Source organism: Drosophila melanogaster, chromosome 2R (genome assembly GCF_000001215.4).
Source record: "Drosophila melanogaster chromosome 2R".
In the NCBI taxonomy this organism is placed as follows: Eukaryota; Metazoa; Arthropoda; class Insecta; order Diptera; family Drosophilidae; genus Drosophila; species Drosophila melanogaster.
In genome coordinates this window covers 19,228,878-19,255,905 of record NT_033778.4, presented here as the reverse complement: position 1 = coordinate 19,255,905, position 27,028 = coordinate 19,228,878, and the positions used below count along the sequence as shown (strand labels likewise).

The following is a 27,028-nucleotide window of genomic DNA, read 5'->3' as shown; positions in this document are numbered from 1 at the left end:
GGATTGGATTGGAATCGGGAAAGAAGGGAATAAAAGTCGGGATTGGGATGCACATTTAAAATGTGCAGCGATCTGCAGCGGCTGATAAAGTAAGAGTCTGGCCCGAACCTGTTTTATGGCCAAAAAAATACGATCGAAAAACGACTGAACAAAACGACAAAATGAAATGCATAAACGTAAATCTCCCAGCAGGTAGTCGCCGGATGGCCAAGATGGAGTTGGAGATGATATGCCATGGAATGGGATGGGATGGTGATCATTTGACTGGACCCGAAACCTGTAACATTGCGCTTGATGATGACTTTTCGGTCTAGCCGGCGACAATAAATTTCTCAATTTTCCAATGCTCCAGATTGCTGCTCCTGATTGTCCTGTCTGCACATTTTACGCACTCCTTGAGCAGAACAACTGCGCACTTGCCAGGTGCATAATATGGGGTGAATGGATAATCAGGTGTGGGTTTAGGGGTATATCAAAGGGGATGGGGTTTAAGGTATGGGTTTCGATTTCTGCGTGGGTGATTTTCTTGATTTCCCAGGCCAGAGAAAGGGTTTGCCGATTGATTGATCTCCTGAGATGTATGCACTTGCGTGGAAAACCAAATATTTGCATCACTTTTCCCTGCTCACATATAAATCCGAGTTTAATCTGCGGTTGCGAGTGTGTGAAAATAGTTTTTTTCTTTTTGAGTTTTTCGCCAGCACCAGCAGAATGCTGATTTTCCAATTGAGTTTTCCGCTTTTTACTTGCCAATTGGCAGAGCTGCGGGTCAAAGGTTGCTTGCCGATCGACGAAAGGCCAGACAATTGCCAAAAGCGGGTGCTCATTGTGATTTTTTTGTGCAGTGCCAGCGATAAGAAAATCACATCCCCTCCCAAGTAAATACATTTTAGTTTGGCTCCCCCTGGGCGCATGTGTATCTGTATCCGTACAAAAAGTACAAAATACACAACAAAGTGCACCCAAATAGTTATCGCAAACAAGCGGAGCCCGGAAAAATGCGTAGACAGCACCGAAAAAGTTCATTGACTTTCGCGTACAGAAAACAACAACAGCACGCATCTTTTTAGTGCGTTTATTGCTGCACTGGGAGAAAAAAATCAGTGACTTGCATGTATTCCATAGCAGTATCTGCACGGGGGTCTTATGATTCCTCAACAAAGTAACAATTCTTTCACAATAATTAACTATTTGTTAGTAATTATTTAAAACGTATTTTAAATTGAAAAGTATTTGCATTTTTAGGACTATACAAAAACTAAAAGAAAATGGTATATATAACGTTAATAATATAAACAAAGTATATAAAATATATTTCTAATTTGTAGATATATTTTCTCTGCACCATATACTAAATTATTATTTAGCACCTTTATATTTTTTTAAGTGTTTTGATTCCGAACAGAAATAAATATGGCTGCCCCAACTCAGCGTGTGCACAAAAGAGCAAACTCCAAAGAGTGCACACACAAAAAATTACATTAAAGTGAAAATGAGCGATAACAACGCCAACACAAACGCAGCCACGGCTACAGATACAAGCACACATACGAATATACGCACCAACACATGGGCAGCAGAGCGCCATCAGAACAGCAACTCCCCACCCCCTGATTCACCCGCTACCTTCTCCCCAGGCCCCAAAACCATCGAGCATTCGAGAAAACTGCACGGCCAACGCAGCCATATTTATAAAGAAGAAGAAGAAAAGCCAGCATGCCATAAATATTCGTATTCGCCTTGACACGATCGTGTGTGAGTGAGACAGCCTGCACTACCCATCTCAACGCAGTGCATTAAGTGTATAACACTCGACCGGTTTTCTGGGGGTTGGGGCATTTCCCCTTCTTCAAAGCTTTGTGGGGATAGACTGAAAAGATCGCTAAACTGCAGTTGGTCTCATAAGTATGCTACACTTTTTTGGCACTGCTCTCGCTTATATCTTCGGCTGACCAATTGTGTTGCATACTTTTTAGCTTACTTCTAGAAACTGTCAAATAAAAATTCTAGCGATTTTATAGCTATTTTATGTTTTCTCAACATGCTTATTTTTAAGCACTTGTTTTAAAAACATGTTCTTGTTGATAGACTCCACAGAAAATATTAAAATATAGTTATAATAGTTTTTTGTGCAATAATGACTTACTTTATAGTATGCCTAAAAATAATTTTCGCATTCCTTTGATTGTCATGTGTGTGTGCCACGTTTTTCGAATATGACCGTAAGTGGTTTTTCTAATTTTATGCCTGTTACAAAGTCAATGCAAAACAATAGCGTATTCTGAGTAGACACACTTTGTTAGCATGATAAATGACATGTTTTGTAACTTTTTATTTTTGCAAATGGGGAATGAACCAAGTTCATGCTCAAACAGTAAATCGAAAAGCGACTGCCAAAGAAGAATATTTATGTGAACAATGTCACAGTTCGCAAATGGGATTTGTATATATGTAAGCTAATGACTCTCTAATTTTAATGATCAAAAAATGCAATTACGTGTAGAGAGAACTGAAAAAAAAAAAACATATGCATAAATCGATTTATAATAAAAAACAATTTTGCTATACACAAAACAGTGAAAGAGACTATAATATTTATTTGTAGCGATTCCATCGAAAGTGAAATTTTCAATACCTGTTATATCACAAAAGCGAAGAACAGGTATTATGTTTTCCCAGTCTTATAGTGTTGCTCAAATGCATACATACATATATCATCAATGAATTCTAACGTTATCCTTCCTGGAGTTTTTTTAGCAGCTTTGTTCCTCATCAGCAGTGTAAGTGTGAGAAAAATTTAAATTTTGAAAGTGAAACTAAATAATATATTTTCAGGAAGCACCCAATATTAAGCTGACAAATGTAGTTTGTGAATCAATAAACAAATCCTGGGCTGTTTTTCATTATTGCCGGCTAAAGGCTTACTCGCGTAACAAGACCAGCTTGAACATAAATGCAACATTTCTGCATCCAACGAATAATGTATCCCTCAGATTAAAGATGGTGAAAAGATTAAGTGGCTATAAGCCATTTCTCTTCGATGTCACAATCGACGCCTGCCAATTTCTGCGAAAACGACATAATCCCGTCATAAAAATGTTTTATAGCTTTATAAAGGATTATTCTACACTAAATCATACATGTCCTTATGTGGTAAGTTAGGTTACGCCATATTGGCCATCAGCAAATTTAATAACTTTAATCATTTTTTTAGGGCTTGCAAGTGGTTAGCGATTATCACACCGCTGTATTTCCAGTACCATTACCTTCAGGAGACTATGGAGTGTTACTAGATTTCATCTTCTATGCTAAGAAGCAGTTTCACGTGAATATTTATTTTAACTTTGTGGAGGATTTTTGACCACCCGTTTCTATGAACATTATAGTTCTTAATTGAACTTATTGAAGCTAATAAACAGTTTAAGAAAAACATAATTATTTGATTAAGATATCTTGAAAATATAATTATTTAATAGATTTCGCTAGTTCGCTCATACATAGCTACCAGCTTTTGCAAATATGACCCTCAACGAAAACACAATTTCAATTTATTACCTATATTATTAGTTAACCGCACTTGCATCATTAAGTCATATTTGCCCAAGCTTTTGGAAACGTTTTTCTTAATATACAACTTCATTAGTATCTGCTTACATTTGAAGCTATTTTTTGTGCTTCAACACTAATATATACCTTCGGTTTTAGACAGTTTATTTATCATTTAAGGGTATTCTAAAACAGAGCAGATATGTAGCAGATATATTCGAATGAACGCAAAACTAGCACCGTAATGATTGTTGCATATCAAATCAATTTTGTATAATTAAAAAATACATCAGATATCGTGCTACCATCACTGAAATTGAATTTTAATAACCTCTTCAGTACAAGACAACCCACAATATATCACTCAGATCAAATCAGAAGACAGCAAAATTAATCAATGAAACAAATCGATTATTTCAAAGACAGCCATTTCTGGGTTAAAACATAAAGTTTGCAATAGGTAACTTTTTGTATCTGATTTCAATGTTTTTTAAGCATTACTATATTAAGTTTCTATTTTAAATGGTATACCTAAACACGCTGAATCGTTTTGTGCTGACTAATATATCAATTTTGTGTAATTAAAGAGGTAAACATATTTATGAAAAGTATATCTTAATTATGTGTTGAACTACCATCACCTAGTTCATAGTTTATATTACAGTCTTAAATTGATTTTTGTGTTTGTCGGACATGCTGGCCAATGTGATAATTCTGGGAGTTTTTGTGGCTGTCGTTTTTTTGGTTTACAGCGTAAGATTGCCCGATATTGTTTTTAATAAAATGTAGAAAGTATATTTACTTCTTTAGGATTCGGCTATGGTTAAAATGACAAATGTTGTTTGTGAATCATATGATAAATCGTTGACCGTTTTTCATTACTGTCGATTGAAGGCCTATTCCAGGACCAAGACTAGTTTGCACATAAATGCAACCTTTTTGCATCCAATCAATAGCATATCTGTCAGATTTCAGATGCTGAAGAGGGCCAATGGTTACAAGCCTTTTCTTTTCGATATCACCGTCGATGCCTGCCAATTTTTGCGAAAACCAAATAATCCCGTCATTAAAATAGTTTATAATATGATAAAGGATGCATCCAACATCAACCATTCTTGCCCGTATGTGGTAAGGTTTTTAATCAAAATAATATACAATTATATATCCTTTTTTGGTCGATTTGCAGGGTACGGTGGTACTTAACGATTTTCATCGCATTTCACTACCCCTTCCATTTCCCTCTGGAGATTATTTATCACGCCTAGACTTTCTAATTAATGGTAAAACGAAGTTCTATGTAAATGTAAATATGCATGTACCAGAGGACTTATAAATTGAAGGCTTATTTGTGTTTAACTGACTTGTTAACTGGCAATGAGGAGTGGAAATAAAATAGTTTGATTTAATTACTACAAGGCATTTCAACATAAAAAACTGTCTTTATTTGGATGATAGACTTATAATTCGTATAAATTGTACATTCACATGTTTCTGTCGAGATCCGACATTTATAAATATCATAAAGTATTCATAATTTTGTTTAAAGATCTAACAAGTTCACAGTTCCTCCTTTTCCGGCGCTGTCTTGGTGACCTTGTGAACCCTGAAGACTTCCAGGATGTTCAGTTTCCTCAGCAGCTCCTCCTTCTTGGCCTCGGTGACCTTGCCGGCCTTGAGGCGCAGGAGTCGCTTGGTCTCCTCCTCCAGGAAATCGTAGCCCACCTCGTGGATCTTCCGCATGTAGATCAGATAGGCCCTGGCGTTCTGCTGCTGCTCGGGATCGGTCAGCTGCTCCTGCTTGGCCTGCAGCTTTTCGATAAGCTTCAGTTGCTCTGCATCGGGGATATTGGCATAGTTCTTGAGCACTTCGTTGAACTCTTTGATGCAGCCATCACGACCGATGTACAGAGGTGTGTTGGCACTGACAAAAGCCTTCAGATTGTCCAGCGTTACGTCGACGTGGCTAGGAAGCTGGACGTACTCATCAGCGTTGCCCTTGAACAGGAAGATACTCGGGAAGTTCTTGTCGTCGACTTTGTAACGGTCGCCCAGGGCCTGCAAATTGGGATTAAAAAGTTGAAATAATAAATAAATCAAATTTAAAGTGCTTTTAAATAATTTAAATAGCACAGAGTCTTTAGAAGGGCATCCAAGCTTTAGGCTGCAATCCAGGATTCCAAATGAACAGAGCAGAAACCACATTTTTTCCAATCATTACCACATATCTAAATCCTAGGTAATCCATAAAATAAAACTCACCTTGTTCTCCAGTTCTCCATAGTCCTTGACACCCACGGTGGCTATTAGCAGATCTTTAGTTGCCTTGTGGGCAGATTTGGAGAAGGCGGTAAAGGCCTCATGCTTTTCCCCATACGGATATGCGATATCAAATTTCACTACGGAGTAGGGAAATCGTTCCACCGTCTTCTCGAAACTCAGCTCATCCAGATCCACGCAGCCCGTGCAGGTGACGGCCCAGGTGGTGGGTATCGAGTGGATAGCGACCAGGAGCAGAGTCACCAAAATATGCATCATCTTCGTGGCAAAAACCAGAGACTTCTGAACTTGACCCTACTCTTGCCGTTTGTCAGCGCAAACTGGCTAAAAACGAGCGCGAGAAGAGCGGTAAAGTTGTATTCGAGTTCGAGTTTTGGGCCAGTTTACGCTTCGCTCAGCTGAAATTGTTTGGCTGCTTTGGCCAACTCACTCAGTTCTGGACTCTCTGGTAGTCTGAAATGCTCTGAAGTTCTCGTCTCCACAATTTCTCGATCGAGTTGAATGACACGTCAGTGAATAGAAGCGGCTCTCTCACTCAAAACCGGCTATTTCGTTGACCAACTCTTGTTGTTAGTTCAGCTGTTTTGGCTGTGGGTCTATTGTAACACTTGTAGGGAGATTTATTATATAATGCCTGGTACTTAATGCGTGTGCCTCGTTTTTGACTGTCGCTTTTAAACGTAGAAATAATTGTCATCCCAATAGCTGGGGAATGAACATTGATGCCAAGCTGATAGAAAATATATTTCGGCCAAAAACGATCAGTTGGCCAATAGAGCGTGCCACATTAAACCAGAGCAATTAGCCATGTTCACAAAACTGACAGTGCAAGCGAAGTCCACAGGAAGTGGTAATTTGCAACTGTACATGAGTGTTTTCGGGTCTTTCGAATTGTGGATACCCTTTAAAGGTATATATATGAAATTCAACTCCTTTCAATCACAAGATTTCTTATTTATACGTTTTAGTAACTTAACTTTACAAATGAACTATGCATTAAAGTATCTCTACATACAATGAATTGACATAGTAGCCGATCGACTCTTTAGAAGTTTGCTAAGGAAAATGGAAACACCTGCCAGTGGACGGAAAAACGGGGTTAGTTTGCCATAATTTTCATTAGCCTGGAATTGAAATTTTCCCGGCACCCGATCCCACCCCCAATTCCGTGCTCCTTCCCTTTTGTCCCGGTTAATGGACATTTTCGGCAATTGTCAATTAATAATTCATGTATGCGGCACACATGTTGGTCACCTCAAACCCAAAAGACCGCCGATGGCCAAATGCCCCGCCCCCCGCCCCCTTTGGCGGCTAAAATAGTTGGTTTAGTTTTTCCATTTGCGGTTTCGTTTGTCCACTCTACGGAAAATTGAACATCACGGCACGCAATTCGGGAAGGAGGTACGGAAAAGCGTTGCGAGCTTCACACGATCGATATGGCCGACCGGTAAATTATCTTTTCTGATGGATGGGCGTGTGTCTTTTGTGTGTGTGTGTGTGGGGGGGGGGGGGTGGTAAATGGGTGGTTGGGCGTTCGATTGGTGCGTCAGGTGCAAGGAAAATCCAAACGGCAATGCGCAATTTCCAATGGAATTAACTGGCGATGTAGGGTAAGGAGGAGGTAATGCCTGATGGAGATCCAGTAATGGGGCCTGACATGCGTGTGTCAATCGCACAAAGGCCCAAAATTACCGGATTGGATGGATGGTTGGGAGGTGCTCCATTTGTAATGCTGACCTCTTTGCTGGCCGCGCAAAAAAAAATGGAGTCCAAGTTCGGTGTGTTTTCGGTTCATGGCGCACTTGTGTTTACATTCCATTTATTATGCAACAAAGGACAAGCAATTTGCTAAGTACACCCCAGTCGAAAGGCCTTCAAAACAACATGGAAAACATAGCATTCAATTAGTTGCCGTGACGGGCATTTTATATTGAAAACTTTGCCACTGGACGCCAAGTAAATCCTTCTTCGGTTTTAAAAATAAAAATCTAGATTATATTTAGCCAAATTATGGGAATTACCCGGCGAAGAACCTTCAAGAGTCCTCCAACTAAGGATATCCCATATGCGGCATAAATAATATAAATGGTGGTACTTTTGCGTTAGTTTAAGTGCAGCGGCACTAATAACACAATGACCTTTACGCGAAACGACCCCCCTTTGGCCCACCCGGGGGGCTTTTGGTGCTGAGGGGGTTGCCCTGACCAATCGACATTATAGTGATAAGCGCGCAAATTTCAGGACCTGGAATGGCTGCAATCTTGGTGCGGAAATCAAACGATTGCGGCATTGTTTTTTATAGACCACATCTATTGGGTTTTGGAGCGACGGCGAATAGACAAAGCTAATCGCCTACAGCAGGGCAGGTGCTCCATTTGGATACCGTGTAGTGGGATCTGTCAGGGGTATATTTGGCCTTGTGATCATGTGATAGTAATTACAGCAATTATTGTATTGTATCTTATGATACATTTTTTTAACACATCATATTGTATATGTATCTTACTTATTAAATATATGTTTTTAATAGGATTGAATATTTAACAATTATCAGAACTCTTTAAAAAAAGTTTTTAAAATATTATAAACTTTTTCCCTTTCAGATTTAAGTGTGCGAGTTATTGCCGACACTCATTTGCCGCAGGGTATCTATTAACAATCCTGCTTTCAGGACAACCTTTATTTTTTTGGCAGCCCCACAGTCTAATTATGTGGCAGTACATTGAAGGCGGGCCATGAATTTTTCATGGCCCACGTATGCCAAGACATGCAATGTTGGAGCCAACTGGCCAACTGACAATTTGGATAGAAAATAGATGGAGTTTGGTCTGCGGAGGGGATGGGGCTGCGAGTTCCCAACTTGCGTAAGAACCCACGCGATTTCGAATCATGGAAATTCCCCGGTCTCGTTTATTGTAAACTTTTCATTGGGATCCAGGCACTTGTGAAGTTGAAGCTCATCAAATTTTTATGCCATGGCATAATTCCATAAATGGGCCATGGAATGACCCACCTGAAAAAAAGGCCATATGTTCCACCCCACAAAACGAAAACATGGGAATAATAACTTCGACAATAATTCGCATGCCCAAATCGAAACTGCCAAAGTCGAATGCCCGGTTAAATGGTCAATAGGCTGTGCTCATCATAATTGGTATTTATTGAAAATGCCTTTTGGTTAACCCACACATCGGGTGTTCATAACCATAACCCTTGCTTTCGAATGAGAGAGAGAGAGAGAGAGGGTTAAGGGTTATGGGTTAAGGGTGGACAGACGTAGGCCTGGTTATCGTGTTTATAGCTTTTCATTTGCATTTATTGCCATTTCGATACGTGTGGCTATCAGGCCTGGCAATTTGAGGCGTTTAGCGCAAATTTCTTTTCAATATTTGTGCACCCAATAAACCGAAATGGTCAGTTAGCCGGTGGCTTTTATTCGCTGCGGTCTTCCAATTTGATTGCAAATTTCTTTTTTCGACTTTTATGCCAACTGCGTGCTGAGAATTTGAGAGCAAATCGTTAGTGGCTGAAAAGCGCTTAGATGGTCAATGATTTTGGTATGAGTTGGCCTCGCTAATTAATCACTCGAGTGCATTATTATGTGTTCTGCGCTAATTACGCTTTTTCAATATTTATCCAAGAAACCGCGGTCAAAATCAAATAAATTCGTTTGCCTTCATTCAACATATTCCAGTGACAATGGGCCTAATGGTAATTTCTTGAGCGATTGACTATTGGTTGGTTTGCCTTATCGTGGGGAAAATTCCATTAGCACACGGCCTATTAATTAGCCAAAAATGAATGTGTCTTAAGTGGTGTGAGTTGGTTGTATTGGTCATTTAGGTGCTTCGAGTTGGGGGATTTAATTGGGTCGCCAAGGAGAAACTGTACTTTTTTTCTTGGCTAATAACTATCCACTTTTCATTTCCATTTTAATATGATATTATGCTATGGTCATCAGTGGACTAATATTTCATTTGAGATAAATGTATCGCTTTTCAACATTTTGTTAGCTTGACCAGCTGGCTTCCGTTTTCTTTTAAACCTAAGGATCATTCTGGTATTGCTCTAGTGCATCCAATCGCTGACCATTTCCCTCAGGATTTTCCTCAGGGGAAACTCATGTATAACAGTTGTGGCGGGAAATTTGAATGGCGCATGCGTGGTTCCCGCTCCGAGCGAAAGGACTTCCAATGCGATGCCACATTGCACCCACTCTATCCGGGGTTAGGGCATTTGTTTACAAACAAATGCATAACAGCCAAAGGTAAAAGGGGTAAACTGCACTTACACAAAGCGACCGCCCATGCGAATATTCCCAATAATCAACCTCAACTTGTTGCTTGACCATTTTCCGCGCTGGGAGGCAATTACTTAACCGAGTGGTTGGGCTATGGGTGGTCGGGAGCCGAGGACACGAGCAGACAGACATGCAAATTGCAGTTTCATGTGGCAGAATTGGATTGCCACCGCCTTTTGGGGGCTGCACCGTCGCACAATTCGCATGACATTTCCTAACATTCTTTTTCGCTTTGCAGGATAACGCCCCACTGGACTTTTGTTTTATAACATTTGAGCATTCGGAACGCAAATGGTCATCAAATCTAATTGGCGACGTCGCGTCGCAAATACCTGAAATTGCAGGGCATGCAGTTGATTTTTTGCACTGATTTCGATGCGGATGTCAGCTGGGGATTATTACGGTACGGATCGATGCATCGGAGGGTTAATGCGCTGGCCGTACTCAGATATTCCATTACTTTGTACCTGCGGCGAAGAACAACAAAAACTAAAAGCAGCGGGCCAAAGTTGATGCAATAATTTGCCACAAGTTTTCCGAGTGACCACAACAACATGCAATATGCAGTGGGCTCGTCAAAACTACACTTCAAACAAAACTCTACTAAGACATTTCCAAGAAGTAATTCGCTACATGTAACAAATTCCAAAGGAATATCGTTTTTTTTTCGTGTGTAGAAAAAGCCGCGAACGTTGAACGAAATTTTCGCAAGAGGATTTTCAAACGGCGCGATGTAAAAAATGCATGAGCCGACTAAGCCCAATGCGGTTATCGTGTCCTTTGGGGTGGATATATGTTTGTAACAGGGACATAGACATGCAGGTGCAAATTCCTGGCAACCCCAGGTGAACTGACTGACGGACGGATTGACCGCATGATTTTCAGCATGTGAACGCCTTTCGGTTGGCATTTTATCGGCGGAGCGCGTTTTATATCTAAACTATGAATCAATGCATTAGTCAGTCACCTTGTACGCTCTACTTTAATTACGGCTTTTTACGCTGCACCTGAAGTCCCCCAAACGTCCTTTTCCAAAACTCTGCCTTCGACACGATTTCTTTTCTATTTCAACAGCGAGCTGACATTTTTTTGCATGTTGTTGTGGCTGCGAATTAAAAATTGCATACAAAAAATGGCAGCAAAAAACTAGTCGATCTTTACTCGACTTTGGAATACCAACTAATCGGTTTTCACTATATTTGCTTGATCAAAATAAAGCAAGTTAGTTATTTATATATATTTATAATATATAGATCATTTCCAATGCAAATGTGAGAAAAACGATTATAATATTGGTAATTTTTAATGTAGTGATTGCTTTGATCCTTTTGAATTATTTTAATAAGAATCGCAAAACTTGCTTTCAAGTTAATTAATTCAAAACTTCAAATCGCTAGCAGTAAACTTACTTCAATAATTAAAGAAATTCGATATTGTTTTAACATACCCCTGTCCTTTAGAAACACAGGGTGCAAATAGCGAAATGAAATTCCTGGCACAGAACGTAATATTATTAGCGGGGAAGCCTTGTCGACCGCCTCCACTTGACTGCGAGCAACTCGGGGCCATAAATATTGCATTACAATCGCTTTACCCCCTTTTTTTTGGGTTGGCGAGTTGTCGTGCAGTCGGTGGTTCCACCTCCACGTGGTGGGTGGTGACCCCTCCAACCCCATCCCGTCGGGATATGCAATTGCGAATTGGATTTCATGTTAATGCAGGGTCCTTATCGCCGGTCATGTGCTTGGACGGTCAGCAATGGGTTCATTTGTGTTCTATTTGGCCGGTAATTTCACTTAATTGCGATGACGTTGTGTGCAAAAAGCCATGGCAAGTGGGGGCGTTTTGGGGCGGGGGATGGAGACCCAGTGGATTGCTGATTTATATCGCCATCGAGCGAGGTAGCACGGTCCATCAAATATTCAGCGGTCCGTGGCTTATTGAAAAGCACAAATGGCAATTTCAGCAAGTGCGAATGCCCAGGGAGCCGCCAGTTTGCCTTCCAGAAAAGCACTTAATCGGTGTTTTTTTGTGTGTGTACATTTAGGTTTTATTCTTGTATTTGAATGCAATCGTGGTTTACAATATATAGAGTTTTCATTTCAACGTTGCCTTGCACATTCAATATATAATATACGTAATAAAAAGTAATTATAAACAACAGTTGTAATAAAAATAATAAACATGTAGATGCATTTTCTCGTAGACGGTTGCGGTAACGGATAATTGGGAATTTATCTTTTTATGTTTCTTAGTGTTATGTCATGTGGGTCATCAGCTCGAGCTCAAATATACACTCGTGTGTATATATATATATATTTGTTTAAATTATATTTAGATATAGGTTGTATAAAAGGTGTACTGCAAGTGCTGCGTATGCGTGGGCTGGTGTTCATGTGTGTGAGTGTGTGTGCGGGTTTACTTAGAAAATCATCCGAATGGTTTAAAAATAATTATAAAATCTACTGCGTTTGCTGCTGAATTTCAATCTTCTCGACTGTCATGTCCGGATTCATGGCCGTCGCTTCCTGTAATCGCGTAAAAAACAATTGGTATCAGTTAATGTATCTACTAACGTTGAAGTTAATCCATTAGATACTCACTTGTATTGCCTCGGCCAAGGCTTTGTCATGATCGATCGGATCTCCATCGGACTGAATGGTTATCTTCTGTTCCACTCGGGTCTCCACAATGCCATCGCGTTCGGTTTTGTACTGTTCATTTAGAGTAGAGTATTAATTAATGTTATTTTATAAATGTGGTACAACCTGAACCCATTCGAACAAGGACTATGCATGGAATATACAGTGTGGTGCATACGTTCACAGGAAATATCTTTTGGATAGATAGATAGAAAGCCTACCTCTGGCTACTTACGCAACCTAATCGAACGGGATCAGTTGGATTAGTTCCGGTTACTTACGGTAATGGTTTCCACAGTGCGGGTTTTGCTGCTCACGGTTTGGGTGGAGATGATTTCGCCATGTCCGGAGAATCCGGGTGTGTCCTCACCGAGAACCACTCGGGTGCTTTCCACATGGGGTCCAGTGGTGGCGGAGGTCGTAAACAGCGGAGATTTCTGTGCAAGATTCGAGATTATTAAGCTTTGAATGTAACTTTTTTTTTTTGGAAGCGCAACTAATTTTAGAGGGCCTAATTATCGATTGCTTATTGGAAAGTAGCCATGCATGACCCACCTGGTTATCTGTGCGCACCACACTGGCACCATCGTAGGGTCCGTCGATGGGCGTGCCCGAATCGCCGGAACTGGTCGAGGAAACGCTATCCCTCCTCTGATACTACACAACACATAATATAACATAACATATCGAAATCATAATGACAACAATCAACTCATGCAATTGGGATGCAGCCATGCGATCTTACCTGATCCCCACTGGTGACCGTCGCCGTCGTCTTCACCTCCTGGGTAACGACGCGCTGCTGCTGCTTGTTGGGATCGTGGGTGCGGGTGGTGGCCACCGTCTTCTCCTCCAGCTGCTCCGTCTTGGCGTTCTTGCCCAGATCCTCGTGCGTGGTGGCGGTGCGGGTGGTGACTGCGGTGGCCGTGACATAGGCGCCACTCAGGTCGGTGGGTGTAGCATCAGCCTAGGTGGATTGAGTGGCAAGTGGGTGGTTCAGTGGGTTAGTGCGTACGGCATAAAAATACAACAGCAATAATACAACAATTTAAGCAACAACATCAAATACAGGCGGAAGTTAGGCAAAGGCAGAGATTAAGATTAATATAACTTTGGAAAGCGAAGCGCAAAGAGACAGAAAGATAGACGTTTCCGGTTTTCAGAGCCCTAGGTTTTGATCCAATTCGATTGCGATTTAATTAAGATTTTCTAAATATTATATTGTTTGCGATGATTGGAAAAACCTCAATTGAATACCAATATCTTTTATGCCCCATTAATTAAAATCGAATTCGATCAAAGCCCTTAAGAAGTGAATTCCAGTTTATCCATAAGGGACGCAGTCCCTCGCTAACCTTGTGTTCCTGCGTAGAGTAGGTGACCTCGCCGGTGCCCAGATTGCGCACCTCCTCTTCCACATTGTGGGTCACGCCATCGATGTTCTTGGTCAGCACCTGTTTGGTGGTGGTCTTCACCACCGTGGGCGTGCTCACTGGCTTGCCCAGCTTGCCACCCGCCTGTCCCGCCGGACTGCCGATCAAGATCTCATTGACCTGGTCGGCGCCATACTGTGCGGTCATGTCGTCATCGGAGCTGCCCTCGGAATCCCGCCGCAGAGCACCCTTGCTTATGTGCTTGACTCCGTCGAAGAACTGCTGGCGGGTGATGGGTACCGTTTCCGTGGTGGTTTGCACCTGCGCCTGTTTGCCGAAGTGGGAGGGATCGATCTGGGCATAGTTCAGGATCAGTTTTCCGGTCACGGGATCCGTGACAGCCGTGGCGGGATCAATATCTCCCGTGTTCGGATCAATGTCGCCATACTCGCTCTTAATCCTGCCGGTCACGGGATCAATCTCTCCTGTCAGCGTCATCGTGTGGGTGACCGTGGTGCGGGCGCCAGCGAAACGCGGGTCATTGGGGTCCACCTGAACAATTTCACCGGTCACAGGATCAATCATATTGTAAACATAAACGGTCTTATTGAAGAACTTAAGAACGCGGCCGGAGACGGGATCGATTTCGCATGTGGAGGGATCGATCTCCTCCGGTCGACCACGTTCGTCGGTCTTCGAGATAAGCAGGATGCGCACGATCACGATCTTGCCCGTCTTGGGATCGACGCGGGCCAGCTTGGTGTAGACCTCGCCGGATTCGGGATCCACCTGGGTGGCCGCATACAACGGCTCCCCGGTGGCCTGATCCACCTCCCCGGTGGCAGTGTATATCTTTCCGGACGTGGGTTCGATTTTGATTGTGTTGGGGTCGAGCTTGGTCTGTTTCTTGATCTCGTTGGTCTTGGGGTCCAGGTAGCCATAGATGGTGATGACGTATCCCGTCTTGGGGTCCACGCTGCTGGAGATGTACTGCTGCTCCTTGGTGGCAGGATCGGTGGCTCCAGTGGGCACCCAAATCTGGTTGGACTTGGGATCCACCACGATGTCCTTGTCCTTGGAGGCACTTACTTCAGTGATGGGCGCCTTAGTGGCCGGATCCACGCGCTGTTGCACGATCCTCAAAGAGATAATCCTGGCATAATCCTTGTCGGGCTTGTTGTTCTTCGGATTGACCTGGTTCTTCAGCACAATCTGTCCGGTGGTTGGTTCAATCTTAATGTCCCTAGTAACCGTCTTACCTGATTTCGGGTCATTGAACGTGATCGTATGCTTAACCAGATCAATCTGTCCATATTTGGTATCAATCTTGCCGGCCTTCGGATCGAACTGACCTCCAGAGGTCTCCACCTGCGCCGTCTTGGGATCGATGATGTTCCTCTTGGAATCGAACTTGCCTGCCAAGGAAGTGACCTCCACAATTGGGTCAATCTGTTGGCCCACCTCAATGAGGCGACCTTGGTTCGGATCGATCTTGTTCGTTTTGGGATCCACAATGCCCAGGATAGTGATCTGGCCAGTACCCGGATCCACTTTCACGTTCTTGCTGACTACAATCTTGCCAGACTTGGGATCAATGGCCTTAAGTTCGCCGGTGCGTGTGTTAATCTCTCCATACTTGGTATCCAGCAGGCCGGTATCCAAGTTCAGGACGCCCAAGGAACGCTCAACATCTCCGTTAACTGTGTCAATCTTTCCGGTTGCAGGATCAATGCGACTGGTGATCACTGTTAGCTCCACCACAGGATTATCCTGGGGTGTGATGCAAACGATCTGACCAAGGGTGTCGTCAAGGCGTCCGGTCTTTGGATCCGCCACACCGGATACCAAATGAAGATTGCCGGTCTTGCCATCAACATCGCCCTGGAACACTTCCTTCTTTCCGGTCTTGGTATTCAGAGCCTCCAATGTTCCCTTCTTGGGATCAATCACGCCATATTTGGTGTCAATGAGTCCGGTGGCGGGGTCTAGAATGCCGGTGGAGTGCTCAATACTTCCGTTCTCCGCATCAATGCGTTTGGTGGAAGGATCGAATTTGGAGGTGATGACCATGATCTTGACTCGCCTCTTTTTCGGCTTGGCCGCTGCTGCTGCAGCTCCTGCGGCTCCAGCTGCTGCCGCAGCAGCAGCTCCTGGAGCTCCCTTTCCTGTCTTGGTGGGAGAACCAGGCTTCTTAGAGCCAGCAGCACCTGCAAGACCAGCAGCAACATCAGCTTTGGAGGGACCAACGTAACCGGGCTCTTTGTTGTAGCGCTGTGATTCCAGGAAATCAGCCGTGGGATCTGAGATGGGCTTGTAGCTTCCTGGAGCTCCAGAGGAGTAGCCTTGGGGTCCCTTGGTGGGCGAGTAGGATCGCTTCTGGGAATCGCTCAGAGGAACAGCAGCCGCATCCACAGCGCTGCCCTGGAGCTTAGCACGAGTGGTGGGCGAGAGGAGTGGATCCTGGAGTAGCTTAGCCCGCGACTTGGGCGACAATTGACCGCGGTTCAGCTTATCTTGGGTGCGTGGAGACAGCTGTCCTGCCTTCAGCTTCTCAGCCGTTTCCTTCAAGGCGTTCTCGTTACCAGGAGCATAGTTAAAGGCCAAACCAATCTTTTTTTGCTGCGAGGTAGGAGACAGCTGCTCCTGGCCATCGGCACCGGATTTCCTAGAGTTAGGATCCTGATCGTAACGGAAGCCACCAGGGGTGTATGATTTCCTTGTGGGACTGGTATTGCCATCATTATCCACGGCATACTCATACTGCCTAGTGACACCGGGAGTGGTGGATCCTCGGTTCTTAGCCGCATTCCTAGCCGCCTCGTCCAGGTTTTGATCCTGCTGATTATCGCCCAGACCAGACGTAACGACCAGACCAAGTCGACCCACCTCCTTGTCCTTATCCTTTCCGGACTTATCCTTGCCATCCTTGGATGGGGAACCGCTCTTGCTCTTGCGACCCGAGGAGAATATGCCAACGCCCTGTGGATCGTCGTTGGATCGTTTTTTTTTCGAGGATCAAATGAAAAGGTCAAACATAAAACGAAAAGAAATGGGAGGTAAAAATTAACAAAAGGAAACCATAATAATTATTACACAACCAATGAGTTCAACTTAAGATCAATTTTCGGGTTTCACTACAAACTATCATAACTTACGGGTGAAACTTAAGTGATTTGGTATGTGGATTTGGGTGGGTTTTGGGTCGGGGGGGTTAAGAGTATTTACACGAGGGCGGGCGCATTCGGTGCGGGGATATCGCTTAGCTCAGTACACCTAGTCTTGTGTGTTCCTATGATCTAGCTTAAGTTGGGGATAGTCAGATAGGATACTTACACGTCTGCCTGAGGACTTGTCAGACTTGTTGGAATCATTCAGCTCGTCATTGCCTAGATAATATTTTCAGGGAGGTTAGTAAGATTGCTTCTTTAGATACTTTATCCTGGGGATACTTACCATTAACAGCCGCTCCTGCAGCGGCACCAGCGGCAAGTGCTGCCTTGGCAGCCTTTTCGGCCTTCTTCTTCTCCTCCAACTCCCGCTTCTCCCGCTCCTTTCGCTCCTTCTCCTCCTTCTCCTTTTGTTTCTTCTCACGCAACTTAGCCTCCTTATCAGCATCCTGAGAAAACATCGATCATTAGTTAGTTATAGTTTTTAGCGTATAATTCAGAGGAAACAGATATTTGGGGCGAAAAGGCGACATGCTACAAAATGGCTGAGATGTACAATATATATTTACAATACAAGCAACAAAATTATAATATTTCGTTAATTAGGCATTACAGATGAAACTTTTTTAATACAACTGCATGTTTTGTGTGGACTGTACTGGTGTGGCCCTAAATGGTATTTACAGCTCGAGAAAGGACTCTTACAGACGTCACAAAATAATCAAATCAAAGTTAAATAAAACACGTAAAAAAAGTCAGATAGTTATGATGTAATGCACATTTAACAGACAATTGACGGCACTGATTTCTTTTTTTTTACAAAAATTACCATCAGATCAAGGTACAGCTCGTTCGGGTTCTATCACATTGGTTAGAGGATAGTCGGTTATGAAAACAAAAAATATAAATTAATAGGTTCAGAACATTCATAAATTACTGGGGTAAAGTAGCCCTAAGCTGAACAAATAAACGAATAACTGAGGGAGACTTCAAATCAAATCGTTTCATACGTAAGCTCACAACATTCGAAAAGCAGAGTTCAAAGCCGATAAAAAAGTTAGGAAGGATACATTGTAGAAGATTCGATTCGGAGGATACTTTTTTTTTGGTTTTTTTTTTTTTCGATTTTTTTTTGAGTTGTAGGTAGTAAAGTGTTAACCTGAACGGGGGGCTCAGCCTCGATGGCCTCAATCTCTAGGTTGGTCTCGTAGTCACCCTCGAGGGAACTTTGCGAGGAGGCCGAAGCCGTGCCGGTGCTCGACTGTCGCATCAACTGGTTAGTGTAATGGGGGGTTAAGGTGTGTTTTTTTTTTTTTTTAGGGGACGAAGGGTTAACATTACGAGCACATCATTTCATATTCAGAATCACAGAGTGGATGTGTGTGTGGTTGTTTGGTTTGTGAGTGGTTGTGAGTTAGTAACAAACCGAGAAGAAAGTACAAAAAACTCTGGTTAACTCCGAAATCATCGTTAAACATGTTCATCTCAATAGCTATGTTTCGTCAGGCATTAGTTGGTTAAAAACTGGATGGGTTACCTTCTCCTTCTTGTTCTTGATGGGACTGCGGCTGTGGGCATCGCCATCGGCATTGCGATCTCCCCGATGATCCAGGGTGCTGCTCTTCCTAGCCACCTTTTCCTTTTCGGCCAAGGCCAGAGCTGAAAGGATCAGGTAATTAGAAACAATTCAAACCACATAGATTCAAAACTATCAGGTTATATATAAGCAAGCTCTACTCAAGACTAGGTGTAATTACCATCCATGCTCCTGGAAGTGAGACGAGCTCCGGACAGAGTCCTATTGAACTTCGGAGGAGTACGATCCACGGGTGTGTTCGTGCTCTCGGCCTGAGTGCGACCCTTGTAGCGATAGGTGGACCCGAAGACTGGGAACATCTTGGACTTGCTGACCGGTTCGGGGGTCATCAGGCGGAAGAAGGTGTGGTGCTCCACGCAGGATTTCCACAGTTTCTTGGCGGCACGATGGTTGGCCAGCTTAAAGCCAATGGTGGATTCGTACTGCTCGAATTCACCCGGTCGGATCTTGATGTAGAAATGGTGGCGCTTGTAGGAGATCTTCAGAATCTTGGGCCAGGCAAAGCGGTTGATGCGCAATCTAGTTGGATAGTGGTTTAAATATATTAGCAATTGTTTAATTTAAATATAGTAAGAGCTGCTCACTTATCGCGGTAGACGAGCAAACCGGAGGCACAAACGCCCAGCATGATGTCCACGCCCTCAGAATCCTTAGCGGGATGCAAGTCCACGCCGTACATGGCCAGCTTCTTGGCATTCTCCAGGTAGTGTAGCTCAGCCTCGGCGGGCGATTGTCCCCTAGAATACAAAATATTAAAGTGAGTATAAATCCTTGATATAATAGTCCAAAACTTACTTGTGGGTCTTGTGAAGATCCATGACCTTATCCTCCAACTCAGCCGTCTGATTTGGAGCGATCTTGAAGTCCTTCAGGTAGGCCCTGGTGGGCATTTCCTCTGCATCGTAGTCGCCCATCTCCGACTGCACCAAGTAGGATCCGAGCAGAGCGTGGGTGACGAATGTGCAGGGCAGTCGACCCTCCAGGATGTCATTGCGCACCTGCAGGCACAAATGGTAGCGCGTGATGTCCTCCTTCAGCTGCGATGGCTCCGGCGGATAGAACTTGACGGCGAAGGTGAGAGGCCAAGTGTCCGTGCGGAAGAACTTGGATACCGGCTTCTCCAGATCCAGCCAAGTGCGCGGATCTGTGGGCGTCTCATAGGTCAGACCAAAGTAGTCCTTTTCGATGAGGTTCAGACCGGCGCAGATTGAGTTGATCACATCACGGCCAATGGCTTTGCGCTGTGGAAATCAAATTGAACAATTCATCATTGTAAATGTTTTTAATCATAACCTTAAAGGGTTTGACTTGTTTAACACATCATCATCCCTGCTTACTCACATCAATGGACACGTCCAGAAGGGAGCCATCCAGCAGGGTGACTCGTGCTAGGGCAGGCTTTCCGTGCGAGGATGAGCTGGACTTGGGTTTGCTCTTGGTCGGCGTTTCCGGCTCAGCGGGCGCGGATGGTTTAATTTCCGCCGGCATCTTGGATTGGGGGACTTGGCTACGCCAGCGACAGCTTGGAGTTGGCTGCAAGAATGTAAAGACTTTAGTAAATTGCACTGGATCCCAGTTAAATGGCCGGAAGTGTCCACTCCGCGGGGTCATGTGTCCCAGTGTGTGTGTGTGTGTGTGTGTGGGCGCCTTTCGCTCATTAGAAGTCTGCAGTCTGGACATAAAACACGACATAAACTTTCTCAATTTGCCTGGCGCCACTGCGCAAATAAACTCAGCACACACACATTTAAGCACAGGACCCTCAGCCAGGATGTGTACAACTCCTCCTTCTCCACTCGCTGATGACTATGATGTCACCAGTTGCAATTGCGTACTCACTTCCAAAGAGCTCTAGAATTTCTCCGGCAATGATTTCCAGCGAGCTGTAAGAGAAATTTCGCCATTAAAAGCTGAACTGCAAATTGAATTACCATTTTACTAGCGAAAGCAGATAGTAAAAAAAACTTTCAGGTCTGAGACCATTACAATGAGTTGACCATAAACCGCACAACAGTCAGATTTCGCAGATCTATTATTAAGCAGAGTGAATACAGATAATGCCCCAGTAATTAAAGTCATTAAATATACAAAAGTACATGGGAATAAAAGTTGGGAACGTCCTTTGAGTAAGCCGAAAAGTCAAGTGATCGGCGACAGCTCACGTTCCAGATCTGGATTCAAGTTCAGCAGTGACATAAGTCTTCCATATATACATATATATAAATATGTATATGTATGCTCCATATCGGTGTGGGTTATATAAGCCGGCAAGTCGAGGCAGCGTCATGTTCTCGCTTTTATCCCCTTCCGTTTCCATTTGATTCCGTTTGCGGTCGGAATTTAGCGGGACTGCAAATTGCGCAAAATAATGTTGTTTTCTTCTGAAAAGAGACGATATCGGCATTTTGCCACGGATGTGGACACACTGCCCCACCCAGAAAAGAGCCTTCAATCAACGCTGATTGGGAATGTACTTGGGTGTAGCCATAGTTATGGGTATGGTTAACGTGCGAGGATCGAGAGTCAATTGAGCCCAGATGCGCTGACCGATTGCACAGTGAGTTCAATTTACAATCGGAGTGTTTAATTGGCTGGGAGTCATGAGCCAAGAGATGTGTCCATCGATCCCGCAGAGGAAACTAGCTGAACCAGTTTGCCACAGACTTCGTGATAGAGGTCTTCTATGGCGCTATAATACTGTTTCAGTTTCGGACACGACCCCCAAAGCGAATTAACTCTGGTGGCGTCATCGTGCGTTCAAAATTAAACAAAAACACACACATGAAATATGTATGCTGAGAACCAGAACCCGAAAACCAAAAAAAAAAAAAGCAGACAAACATCTAATTTATATTATTTTATTTATTCTCGCGTCTTTGTAGCGCGCAGACCATGTGTATATGGACTCCATATAGCATTACTTTTGGCAGCGTGCTTGTTCTCATAGTTGAAGGTTGCGCATACGCAATGTTGACATCATCGACGGGCGGTTGCAACCACCTCGTTATTTTCACTTGGCCAAATGCAGGGCCCCATGAGTAGTGGGAATGGGTATGGGAATACTTGACTAAGATCGGCGGTGAATCAGCGGCATTATCTTGCCGTGCCGACTTACAAATTCGTTTGGCTGGCAAACCAAAACAAAGTAAATCGCTCGAATTGTCGATAGCGCATAGCGATTTTACAATGCGGGGGCATTCGTACATGATTTATTTTCGATGACATCATCAGCTAAGCGATCAGCACCAGCTAAGGCATAATATCAAGAGCTATTTCTAGAGTTTATACAAATATATTTGCAGAAGATGCCGACACCCAAAAACATTTTCAGCACTTGGCGCATTCGCCTCAATTGAAGGAGGTCGAGGTGAAATTCATCAAGTGGCGCGCGTCTAATCTTTAGGTTACAATATTGCTGGCCAGGCGAGAATAAATACGTCCAAATTGAGCAGAGAAGAAGCAGCCTAACCAAGTGAGTAGAATATATACATATATATGTATATATATATCTGGTATTATTGTGAAAGTAACGAAGTTCTTGTGGCGGACAGAAGGCAGAAGCACAAAAGATGGCAATCGCGTCGTTTCAATTGAGATTCGGAATGAGAACATGGGCACTCGTACTTTGGGTGCAGCCGGCTCCCCTTTAATTAAGTTTCATTTAATACAACTTAAATCAAATTCAATTGGCGACGGGTCTGCGCCAGGTTTTTCATATCCGCGGGGATGGCTCATACATGTGTCATCGAGTTATTACTCTGACATCAACATGGGTCACCTGGTGGGCGGTGGCGTCACTTCCCCGGGAACGGCGTGCCCCCCACACATTGAATTTCTCCCTTGTATGTACATAATACATATATAGTACATTCCCTCTAGTCATTGTGACTAAACTTTCGCTTTTATGCCCATTAACATTAAAATTTCCCCCGGGGCTGTGAAGTGCACAAAACTTTTCAAACTTGCCATTTTCTGAGCTCAACGAAGCGTTGCCAATAAATCGCATTTAAAATGTATTATATACTGACTTCACATCCGTTTATAAACATGGCCGCATTTCCGCAAGGGAAGCTGTTACATTTTCCGTTGTGGTGCATAAATTGAAATATGTACATTAATTTGACAGACATCTGAGTGTCATTTTAGCTAATTAGAGTTATATTATTATATCAATTTAAGCTTTTAAGAATACTTTCATTCTCTTTATCACTTTACCCCTTTGAACCAATCATTCACTCGAATGAACAATGGATTTCATGCCTGGTGCGTCAGGTCTTCCAAGTTATTTTGTATATTTTTCGAGGAAATATGGAGTGGGAAATACGTAAACATTCGCGCATTCTGGACTGTGTGCTAAAGTGGGAAAGTGGGTCAATCAATACAGAACGATTAGAGGAGGGTGTGTTTCGCTCTTGCGAATCCATAGACTTATCGACGGAGTGGAACCGCCTGGCAGTCGAGGATGGCGACTCTATGGAACCCGTCAGTCGATAAGCCAGATCCGTTCCCATTTCCCATCGCACTGGCAGCCCTGAGACAGAGATGACCACTAGCTAGTAACTCAGAAGTGGATCAGCCACTTGAGGGGAACTGGTTTCTGGTCACCAGATGCCACTTTTCGACAGCTCAAGTGACGGCTCTGTGGAGCAGTGTGTCGCTTGACTAATTACCGCTATGATCGACGTTCGGATGACAAGGCGACATAACCGCACTGGATCACACCCACACATAGCCATCTGCACCACCATCGCTCCACCACCCGGCACCATCAGTTCTCCACTGTCAATGGCTATTTAAAGCATTTGACTTCGCCTGGCCAACGAACTCTGAAATGCATCCACAGTTGCTGCTATTTCAACACCATAAAATATAAGCTGAACCAAAATCATTTTAGATGTTGTATCCGTATGCAAGTCTTTTTAAAATAATATATATAATATAGAAAAGGGTTGAAACAATTTTTTGGTTTAAGGAACATAACTATTTTATTTAGTAGAACAGAATAAGTGGTTTTAGGTTAATATTTTTCACTGTGTTGGTATGCCGCACCCACATGCACATCGCGTTTTGATTTCTGCCCAGAAGGTGAGGGAAAAAGTGTCGCGAAGGGCGGAGAAAGTAAACAAACGAACCGCCCTCGAGGAGAATTTTGTCCACTTCAGCGCTTTGCACATTAATCATAGACCTATAGACGCCCCATCCGCACAAGTAAAAATCGATGCGACAAGGAATAAAAATAGAAAACGGAAAATCGAATGGGCATTTAGGAGGAGCGCAAGAGGGAAACTGATTGGCTAAAAAGGGGGCTGGAAAAGCTGCCTTCCATCCGATTAAGTTTGTTGAAAGATTAGATTGGTTTTTCACCTCGCTGAAGGAGGGTGGAAATCTTCCGGTGAACTAAGAATAGCTAGCGATTCTAAAGAGGATTCATAAAGATGAAGATATTAAGTGCTACACATAGTAGGTGAGATCCCCAATCTTAACAACGATCTGGCCACGCTGGAAAATCGCTGGTTGGGGCTTAGTCTCCGTTTTCCGACGAGAGAATCCGAGAGAATACGGAGAGACGCGCTCTGGGAGCTTCTAACGCTGGAAGACACACCTAGTTGGTAACGCTCGAATTCGGAGTCGTGTTCGAATTCAGGTTTTCGAGGGGGCTCTGATTCCGACTCATTTTGTTTTTTTTTTAGCCATGTTCATTCGCGTGCTGCCAAGTCGTTAGCCCTCCGAAACTCTCTCACTCTCCAGATTTTTGTAGTATAGTTTTCCACTCGCTGGTTGTACAGTTATTGGCATTCAGTTGGCTGGCACTCCTCGTTTGCTTTGCTCGGCTGCTTTATCTGTTTGTCTGCTGTGCAGCCAACTTCTTGGCCAGCAACAACCGGTTTTTTTTATTTCTTTCTTTTCTAATGCAAGCTCAACCTCATGTTAGCCAGTTCGTTTCCATTCCCACTTTGCATGGCCTGGCCAAGAAGACGAAGTCTACATGTTAATGTTTCTTACTATTTGGGTCAAAGCCCACACCTCCCGGAAAAGGTGGAAGAAAAAAGACTTCACGTAAACAGCGGTTTTCGAAGAACGGTTTTTTGGTTGCCAAGTCAACGCCCCAGGTTTTCCGGGGATGGTGAAAATCGTGCCGTGACTCAGTGGATGGGGGATGAGGGGACACCTAAAATATCGCCACCAGTCACCTGCCATTCATAACTGGCCTTTGTTGTGGTGGCCTTATCTTATCTTAGCCATGTTTCCTAGTGGCTGGGATAAAGACCGACGTTGTTTACCCCAGCCGATATCAAACATATGAAAAATGCCAATGCAAAAAGCGCTCAATGTTGTGATAAGAAATGTGGAAACCTGCTCGCAAACCCAATGGATTCTATTTTGGGAACAGTGACGTCTTGATGCTTGGGGAATTTAGCCGCCATATGAAACTATTATATATGCCATATGAATGCGACGAAATTCCAAAATTATATTTAAGCGAGAGAAGGAAATGAAAGGAATCGGTTTCATAAAGTGCGCAGTTCTAGGAATTTTGATTTTTCGGTTGGTAGTTGGCCTTCTTTAAAATATAAATTCAAAGTATAAATTCTACTCAATTGATATTTACACTTAAGAAGTTTTCTATTCATAATCATCATTATGAATAACCTTTTCAATTTGCGTAGAATTCAAAAGTGATTGTATGCCTTTCCACATGCGTATCTTTGAGATACATATACATACATACGTTGTAGTTTTACCGATACTGAGTAGGTTTTATAAAGATATAAAGTATTTGCCCCCTTTTTTAAAGTTCACTGCTAAACGAAACTACCTTTGAGATACATTTGTATCCGATCGGTGTTGTGGAACGTTTCCTTGACTACCGCGGGCCCAATAAGAATTTCCCACCCTGCGCCCCGAAATGCGAAGCAAACGAGGAAAACACAGAAGAAGGAAAATTGGAGTAAGGCAAAGACAGAGGCAAAATCAAAAGAGAGCTGGCGACAACAACAATGTGGGCCGAGTTGACAAAAACAAGAAGTCGAAAGAATAAGAATATCGTGCCAAAAGATACACTCGAAAAGCTTGACAGCTCACAGATACAGATACGCAGATACAAATGCCGCGTGAGTGAGTCGAGCTCTCTTTTCGCTCCCGCTCGCAAAGCTGCTCTCAATTAACTCTGCTTTCGGGTGTGTGTGTGTGTGTGTGGTGTGTGCTATGAAGTCATACTGCCCAAGTCATTCTGCGCTTGTGTTGGTATCGAAAACATAAGCCACCAAAAACTCCCGACCACAGCCCAAAAGAAAAAAACTTGAATAAAAATGTAATTAACCTATGTCGCAATCCCCAAATTGTACTCACCCTTTTAAGACGCCTCTAGAATCCTTTTTAATCCACAGCAAGGACACGCAGTTACCGTTAGTTTGGCGGTTGGCTGATTTTTACTCCTGTATTTGTGTTGTTTTCACTTTTCTCCCGTGGGCACTGCACTCACTCGCTTTCACACTAGTAAACAAATTCTTTGCCACTTTTTTCTATTCGTTCGCGAAAAAAGACAATTTGTTGTTGTCGTCGTCGTCGTCGTTGAATACCTGTTGAAAATTTGACGTTGAGTTTCTTTGAGTGAGTAATAGAGAACGCAAGAGTGGGAGTTGAAGGGGTGTGTGTGCTGTGAGGGGGGTTGGGCTCAGGGGTATAATAGAGAGCGGGGTGGGCGTGGGCGGAAAATGCGCGAATAGTGGTTGCTAATAAATTAATTTCCCATTTTATTTATAAACACACTGCTGCCGAATTGCGCGCTTTTCTTTTCTATCCGCTCGTCGCCGTTTTGCAATTACTTTGCTGCTGGCCAAACAACAAATCTTCTCACAATTCTGGCAGCGCGATCACACAAAACGTACCGTCTTCACAAATATTCGATGTGCTGTGCACGAAGAGCAAACTGGTACTGAAACCGAAAACTGAAACTGAGAGCCATCCGCTTGCCGCTGCTCGATTTGGATTTGAGTCGATTTCAGTTGAGACCACTGAGTTTTGCTGAGAAACCACCACCGAGTGGTTGCAGTGCTGGCAAATGCCGTTGGTTCATCTGAGTGCTTCGGTTTGCTTTTCAAATGTTTATAGCAATAGCGCTGTTT

The 27,028-nt window shown here is 43.4% G+C and overlaps 4 protein-coding genes across 11 annotated transcripts; 2 read left to right on the top strand and 2 right to left on the bottom strand.

The window, feature by feature from the left end:
* Nucleotides 1–2,677: 2,677 nt before the first annotated feature.
* CG33453 (uncharacterized protein) lies at nucleotides 2,678–3,405 on the top strand. 2 transcript variants are annotated; one of them, NM_001299681.1, is made up of 3 exons: nucleotides 2,678–2,780; nucleotides 2,836–3,153; nucleotides 3,215–3,405. In NM_001299681.1, the coding sequence occupies exons 1-3, from the start codon at nucleotides 2,721–2,723 to the stop codon at nucleotides 3,359–3,361; spliced, it is 525 nt and encodes a 174-aa protein (NP_001286610.1). In that variant the 5' UTR covers nucleotides 2,678–2,720; the 3' UTR covers nucleotides 3,362–3,405. The 2 variants fall into 2 exon arrangements, with proteins under 2 accessions (NP_001286610.1, NP_995888.1); NM_206166.2 differs by having other exon boundaries at nucleotides 2,678–2,786; nucleotides 2,836–3,150.
* An 834-nt stretch (nucleotides 3,406–4,239) lies between these two features.
* On the top strand, nucleotides 4,240–4,879 carry CG33454 (uncharacterized protein; the record flags this gene model as incomplete). The annotated part of the gene is made up of 3 exons (NM_206165.1): nucleotides 4,240–4,299; nucleotides 4,357–4,671; nucleotides 4,733–4,879. The coding sequence occupies 3 exons, from the start codon at nucleotides 4,240–4,242 to the stop codon at nucleotides 4,877–4,879; spliced, it is 522 nt and encodes a 173-aa protein (NP_995887.1).
* Nucleotides 4,880–4,988: 109 nt separating this feature from the next.
* Nucleotides 4,989–6,511, bottom strand: wbl (windbeutel). 2 transcript variants are annotated; one of them, NM_001299680.1, is made up of 2 exons: nucleotides 5,806–6,511; nucleotides 4,989–5,601 (listed from the first exon to the last, which is right to left on the bottom strand). In NM_001299680.1, the coding sequence occupies exons 1-2, from the start codon at nucleotides 6,079–6,081 to the stop codon at nucleotides 5,104–5,106; spliced, it is 774 nt and encodes a 257-aa protein (NP_001286609.1). In that variant the 5' UTR covers nucleotides 6,082–6,511; the 3' UTR covers nucleotides 4,989–5,103. The 2 variants fall into 2 exon arrangements, with proteins under 2 accessions (NP_001286609.1, NP_725867.1); NM_166339.2 differs by having other exon boundaries at nucleotides 5,806–6,145.
* A 5,643-nt stretch (nucleotides 6,512–12,154) lies between these two features.
* cora (coracle) lies at nucleotides 12,155–26,843 on the bottom strand. Of its 6 annotated transcripts, none has more exons than NM_166337.2 (16): nucleotides 26,792–26,843; nucleotides 26,253–26,482; nucleotides 20,742–20,785; nucleotides 20,244–20,435; nucleotides 19,698–20,143; nucleotides 19,487–19,639; nucleotides 19,063–19,421; nucleotides 18,843–18,964; nucleotides 18,465–18,566; nucleotides 17,592–17,754; nucleotides 17,472–17,524; nucleotides 14,121–14,690; nucleotides 13,511–13,732; nucleotides 13,047–13,202; nucleotides 12,727–12,837; nucleotides 12,155–12,651 (listed from the first exon to the last, which is right to left on the bottom strand). In NM_166337.2, exons 4-16 carry the CDS (start codon nucleotides 20,388–20,390, stop codon nucleotides 12,586–12,588), a joined length of 2,670 nt encoding a protein of 889 aa, NP_725865.1. In that variant the 5' UTR covers nucleotides 20,391–20,435; nucleotides 20,742–20,785; nucleotides 26,253–26,482; nucleotides 26,792–26,843; the 3' UTR covers nucleotides 12,155–12,585. The 6 variants fall into 6 exon arrangements, with proteins under 6 accessions (NP_725865.1, NP_523791.2, NP_001286608.1 ...); NM_079067.4 differs by lacking the exon at nucleotides 18,465–18,566 and adding an exon at nucleotides 13,321–13,422 and having other exon boundaries at nucleotides 14,121–17,117; NM_001299679.1 differs by lacking the exon at nucleotides 18,465–18,566 and adding an exon at nucleotides 13,321–13,416 and having other exon boundaries at nucleotides 14,121–17,117.
* Between the last annotated feature and the right edge of the window lie 185 nt (nucleotides 26,844–27,028).